The 6944-nt window shown below is 40.2% G+C and overlaps 1 protein-coding gene across 3 annotated transcripts in view; it reads right to left on the bottom strand.

Moving 5' to 3' along the window:
* The window catches only part of LOC106884290 (doublecortin domain-containing protein 2), a 105106-nt gene that overhangs the window by 70806 nt on the left and 27356 nt on the right, over nt 1-6944 (bottom strand). The window contains exon 1 of one of the 3 annotated variants that reach the window (XM_014935593.2): nt 924-1757. The exons of the other annotated variants lie outside the window; for them this stretch is intronic. Within the exon in view, the coding sequence (XP_014791079.1) occupies nt 924-1213 (290 nt within the window). The 5' untranslated portion in view covers nt 1214-1757. Of the gene's footprint in view, nt 1-923; nt 1758-6944 lie in introns of those variants that run through there. 3 annotated transcript variants of the gene reach the window in all.

Below are 6944 nucleotides of genomic sequence, written 5' to 3'. Positions count from 1 at the left end.
ATAATAATATCTACAAAATAAAACTCTGGAAAAAATTATATGATGTATGTCAAGTATGTATGTACACGCCGAACAATTTTATTTTTAACATTTCAATTCTGATGCAATTGTCATCTACACCATCTGAAAAGTATTTGTGGAAAATTTCATTAATAAATATCCATTTTTCTGAAAGTTATGAGGAAACAATATCGGGAAGAAAGGCACACTTGTTCAGGTATACCAAATGTCCTTGGGATAAATTTTCGATTAAGAATTAGTTTTAAAAAATTTTTTTTATCAAAATAATCGTAACCTACACCATCTAATATGTAACTCTGGAAAGTTTCATTAACAAATATGTATTTTAAAGAAAGTTATAAATAACAACCGGTCTAATATAACCCTCGGTCAGTACCGATCCAGTAGATTGAACTATAATCTGCTGAGCGTATAACTACAGTTTAGCGCCCCACTTCTCGACTTTATAAATCTCATACAGATTGTAGTTACATTCAAAGTGCTCCACTTTTAACAACCTGTATTTCTTTTTTTTTTTTCAGACAATAAATATGGAACTTGGCTTTCGTTTACATTTTGCCTTTCTTTTTCAAAGATGGGATAGGGTAAGATTTAAGGAAATTTGGGGTGGTTTTTCTTGCACCTGTAAGAAAGAAATCAAACCATGACAGGAATCAAACTAACAACAGTCATTTGTTATATTATCCCTGTGTTTCCTTTTTCCCTTTTCTGATTTTATTATATATCTGCTTCTGTATGAAGGAGTCTATCTGTATATGTTGTAGGGTGTACGATGTATGTTTGTGTTTATGCGCATGTACATATTTACACAGGGTTGTATATATATTATATATATGTATGTATACAAGGGTATATATATATATATTCCTGAAGGGCGAAACATTGCCTAAATAACTACTTACTTGAGTTTTTTGAATCTTTCTTTGCCGGCCGCCACATAACCTCCACCTTCTTGTAGCTCTGTCGTATCTTCGACTGGGTTGCCATTCACCGGCGTGTACAGGCGCCGAATGGCCCCTTGTAAAGGGTTTAAAATCCTAGTGAGTTCATCGAGGAAGTTGTCGAAATTACGAATATGTCTCGTATTGAGGACCACGTGTCTGGGAGGGGCGAACTTGTTACCGTTACAGAAGATTTGGACATTTTTCACTTCAGTCGTTTCCGAATCCTGGGCATTGGCCGCTTTCGCCATCGGCCTTGCAACAAACAACTGCCAATATCACCACCGACCTTCCTATCACAGGTACCTTGCCAACAGAGGTACCACAGCTACAGGTGTCTTACTATCACAGGTACTTTCCAATCACAGGTGCTACTAAAATCAATTACAACCACCTCTACTATTACCTCTACAACTACTGGGCCACCTCTGCTACTGCTACCACGACTACGAGAGTCACTCGTAAAATTATTCTAATTTTTTTTTTTTTAGAAATTTAATTAACTTTATAAATTAGGAAATCAAAATTAAATGACACGAGAAAAATTTGGTGATAAGCATTGAGTTTTTGCGAGTGTATATTATGTGTTAAAGTTTTGCGTATGTATGTATGTTCTATATTGATGTGTATATTAAAGTATTGTGTTGTGTGAATATGTGTTTAGTGTGTGTTAAAGTAATGTAAACCTGTAAGTATATATGATATATACACGTTAAATCATTTGTTTTGTATGTGTGTGTAAATATTCCATCCGTGTGTTAAAATCAAGGTATATATATATATATATAATGCGTGTATAAAAATCAATTTATGTAACAACAGTGCTATATATATATATATATATATATATTGATGGTTAAGGTGTTTGTGTGGAAGCACTGAGTCAGTGTATAAATCTACATTCTAGCGTAACGGATATATAACATCTGCGTGTATGTAAAAAGCTATATATAATAGTAATGTGTATTTCACCTCTGTGTGTGTGTGTTTATGAGGTCTGGAAGATGTATTTTTTTAAATGTTTTTTTTTATATATATATATAATCAATAAGTAGTAGCTGTGGTAGTTAGTAATAAGGTTTGGGTAGTTGTGTAGCGGTGTTCTAGGATGTAGTGGCTGTTGTTATTAACGATGGTGGTGGTGGTAGTGAAGGTGATGGTGTGGCGGCTGTTTTTGTTGATGATGATGATGATGATGGTGTTAATGACAGTGGTAGTGGTAATGGTGTTAGTGGGGATGAAGCTGCTGACGGCGGCGGCGGTGGTGGTGGTGATGGTTGCTGTTGTTGTTTTGTTTTTTTTTTTGTCGATGATGATGACAATGATGGTGAGGTGAGGTCGGGGTAGAGCTGGCGACAGTATCGGCGATGGCGGCAGCGGTGGTACTTGCTACGTTGACGATGCTGGCGACGGTGTTAACGCTAATAATATAGCCATCGTTGTTACGGTGATGGCGATGCTGATTGCTGTTTGCCGCTTTTGTTGACGATGATGGTAGTGTTGGTGATGAGGGTGCCGATGTCGGAGGTGGTGGTACGTACAATCGTTGCTATTATAATGATGATAATGATGATGATGATGATGGCGACAGTGATGGAGCTGAGGACGATTGGTGTTTGTTATTGTTTACGTTGTTGTCGATACATCCTTCTGTTGTGATGGTGATGTCGGCTGCACTCGCTCCTCCGACTCTGGTTGTTGTTGTTATTTACTGTTATTGTTATTCATGCCATGGAGATTATTGTTGTTGTTGCTGTGATTACATCGAATACCGTTATTATTATTATTATTATTATTAGTAGTAGTAGTAGTAGTAGTAGTAGTAGTGGTGGTAGTAGTAGTAGTAGTAGTATTACTGTTGCAGTTATTGTTGTTTACTATGCTGTGCAGATGGTTGTTATGGCTAGCGTTGTTGTTGTTGTTGTTGTGATTGCATCGAATGCTGTTATTATCATTATTATTATTATTATTATTACTACTACTACTATTACTACTAGCGTTACTGTTGTTGTTGTTGTTGTGGTTACAATTGTTGTTCTTTACGATGCGGTACAAGTGGTCGTTATGGTTATTGTTGTTGTTGTTGTGATGGCTATAAACAGTTTGTCGGTCGATGTTATCCTCCTTAATTGCTATTAAATCCACTCTCTTTCCGTCTAATTTTCAGTAGCAGCAGCAGCAGCAGCAGTAGTAGTAGTAGTAGTTGTTGTTGTTGTTACGGTAACTCGAAACCGTTTCCTCGGACTTTGCAGTTTTTGGATTTCATTTCCCCAATTCGAGTTCCAAAAATGTAATTACAGCATCAGTAGTAGTAGTAGTAGTAGTAGTAGTAGTAGTAGTAGTAGTAGTAGTAGTAGCTGCCGACTGAGCTTTTAGCCCCAGGTCAGCTCCTTCACCGAGCAAACAGACAAGCCTATGATCAAAAACGTAAAGGGTTACTATGCCTTCTTCCTGTTTTTAGGCACAGTCTATCTTGAACTACATTCTCTAATGTGTCCCGCTTTTTTTTTTATGTAAAACGGGGAATATTTTGGTTGCTATTTCTAGGAAGTCAAGCGGCCACCGAGAGACTCGTGTTTAAAGTTTTAATAGTAGTAGTAGCAATAATATATCTGATGTGTCCTTCCTTTAAGTGAAAAGATGCGTGATTCGGGTGGAGGGGAAATTCTGGCTGCTATTTCTAGGAGGTGGAGCCAACAGGTATACAGGTATATAGCTTCGTATAGCAGAGCAATATTGTTGTTGTTGTTGTGGCACTTGTTGATGTGATGGTGGTGCTGTTGGTCGTCGTGGCTCCGGGACAGGTAGCCATCATCTCGACAGCTCGGCTGGCTGTCTCTTGACTGAACGCATGATTCCTCAACCGCTCGATACGATCTCATTGACTGTCCAGGTGTCTGGCTGTCTGTTGGTCAGCTTGTCAGCCTGTCTGTTGGCGTAAACTTCCTGTTAATGTCTGACCGGCTGCTTGCGTTTTGTTTCAATGCATGTCCTTTACTCAGGCATTAGACTGCGGCCATGCTGAAGCACTGCGTTGAAGAATGCTTAGCTGAACGAATCCAACCCAGTGTTTTGTTTTGTTTTTTTCAGCTTGGTACTTATACCATCGTTCTCTTAGCCGAACCGCGGATGTAAACAAACCAACACCGAATGTCAAACTGTGGTGGGACACACACACATAAATATATGTATGTTTGTATGTATGAAGGGCTTCTTGCAATTTCCGTCTACTAAATCCACTCACAAGGCTTTGGTTAGCTTGAGACTATGGAAGACACTTGCCCAAGGTGCCACGCAATGGGACTGAACCCCGATCCATTAAGTTGGGAAGCAAGCTTCTTACCACAAAGCCACACACACGCTTATTATATTATATACATGGGGAAACAAGTGCTGCTCACAGATTTGTTGCACAGGAATTCAACTGGCAGAATCCACACCAACTTCCAATTGATAAGTCAGTTAATTGTTGGATCCCTAATTAATCGTTTTAAAGAAACCAGTAGTGTCATTGACCACCGCCCCAAAGTAGCAGGCCGAAAAGTGCAACCGATCCAACATCAAAGGCGGTTGTTTTAGAAACTCTTACAAACAGCCCCCCAAAATCGACGGAGTGTTTCATGTGTAGTTATAGTTTTAATAAATTATCCCCATGGTGCGCGACTTTTGCCTCACCATGTGTGTGTGTATTCATCAATTCGACTTTGTCTGAACAGAAGCACCGTGTACCACGTGTCAGGTGTCGAAATGATCGCAGAGTCACGTGAGACGAAGTGTTTTACACAGGAGTACAACGCGCCACCTGGTCTAGGAATTGAAACCACTCTCTCACGATCGTGAGCAAAATATACCTAACCACTACGCCATGCACCCTCACTACACATACACACACACACACACATGGCGGAACTGTCGTTATTTTAACGAGTTATATCTGTCACCCGAAGAGACACAGCTACACCGGCGGATGCTTCGAAACCGGTTGTTAAGTATCCCACCCGTGAGGGATCAACGCTACATGGATCGAAACAATTGTAGTGATTAATAAAAATTCTCATATCTTCCATCTTCTGGTTCTCTCATTGGCCAAGTCGGTCCTAAACGTCTGTCTTCGTCGATCGTTTCCGTACGTCCACCCTGGTGTCGTCTGTTTGTTCGAAGCCCTAACTCTCCACAAATTTTGTCTTCTAAAAATTTTTGGATGCTGCTGTCTTATGAAGTTTTCCTGTCTTGTCGTTAAAAGCACGAAATAGGTAGTAATATACAGTCTACAACTGAGGAGTTAGACTTCTTTTGGTATTTTGTCCCGTACTTGTCTTTCGTTGTGCGTTTACGTATTTTTCGCTCGAGATGTCCTATACTTAATATGTATTTTCTCATTTTTATTTAATAATTGAATGTCACGCAGCCTTTATCAACAGTAAGTTTTTACACACACACACACACACACACACAGAGAGTACCCCCTTTCTGGAAACTAATGGTGTGGAACCTCTTATGATCTGCACTAATTTAGACTAATATACGGGTTCCTGTATTTCATTTAGTTATTTATGTAAGTTAAATATTTGCTTATTTAGGGTGTGTTGACCAACGTGACTGTCCCTGGTTAAGAAAAATTAGTTATCTGGAAAGACTTTGGAACGTGAGGTTCCAGAAAATCGATATTGTAACTACACACACACACACACATAAGTATGTATGTAATAAATGTATGTATCTTTCATCTTTTATATGTTCCAGTCATTGGAGTGCGGTCAGGCTGGAGCCTGGCCGTGAAGGGCGTTGGTCTAACGAATTGACCCAAGGACATTATTCTTTGTTAGTCTCTTTTACTATGTTACGGGCACGTTAACCAGCACGAGTGGTCAAGTATACAGACACAGACGTAGATACACACACACACACATACATACACATACACATACATACATACACATATACATGACAGGTTTCTTTCAGTTTCCGTCTACCAAATCCACTCACAAGGCTTTGGTCGGCCCGAGGCTATAGTAGAAAACGCTTGCCCGTGGTGTCACGCAGTGCAACTTAACCCGGAACCATGTGGTTGGGAAGCACTGCGCTTATGTATGTGTGTGTGTACAGACACCAATGCATACGCAGAGCTTCTTTCAGTTTCCGTCTACAAAATCCACTCACAAGGCTTTGATTAGTGCGAGGATATAGAAGAAAACGCTTGCCTCGGGTATCACGCAGTGGAATTGAACCCGGAACCATGTGGTTGGGAAGCAATCTTCTTACCACGCAGCGACACCTGCGCAAAGAGCAAAATAAATCATCTACCATGGTATTTTTTTCCGGCAGTCCACACTAAACGGATATAAGATAGATAGAGATAGATAGATAGATAGATAGATACATACATAGAGAGAGAGGGAGAGAAAGAGAGAGAGAGAGATAAAGTGAGAGAGAGAAAGAGAGAGGGGGGAGAGGGTTGAGTTCTGTGACAATAAAGGTGAGTGAGGGAATCATTGTGGACGAAAGGGATCGACAGAATTATTGATCTTGCGATCGATTGAGAAATTAATCGATTAGGCGATCAGTGACAATGGTTCCTGATTGAGGCACAAGGACAGCAATTGAATCCGGTATTTCACTGGTATTCCATGGAATCCGGTATTTCACTGGTATTGTATTTTATCGACCCTTAAAGGGATTGAAAGGCAAAGCCGAATTTGCTGGGGTTAGATCTCTGAACGTACGGAGCCGCAAGAAATTCTGTAAAACATTTTGTCCGGCACTTCCCAAGATAGCACACACGGGCACACACTAGCGTAGCGAGAGTGTGTGCCGCAGGGAACAGCCTTTCCGTTTGTTGCATCCGGGTCCTCCACAAAACGTACTTATTGCTTACACCAGACCCAAAATTAGTGCCACCCCCTACGCCCCGGACCCCTTAGCAACGCTGGTGCGCAAACACACACACACATGCACACACATATAGATATATGTGTACATGTA

Source organism: Octopus bimaculoides, chromosome 24 (genome assembly GCF_001194135.2).
Source record: "Octopus bimaculoides isolate UCB-OBI-ISO-001 chromosome 24, ASM119413v2, whole genome shotgun sequence".
Taxonomy (NCBI): Eukaryota; Metazoa; Mollusca; class Cephalopoda; order Octopoda; family Octopodidae; genus Octopus; species Octopus bimaculoides.
The sequence above is the reverse complement of the archived record's forward strand: the minus strand, read 5'-3'. Positions and strand labels throughout refer to the sequence as shown.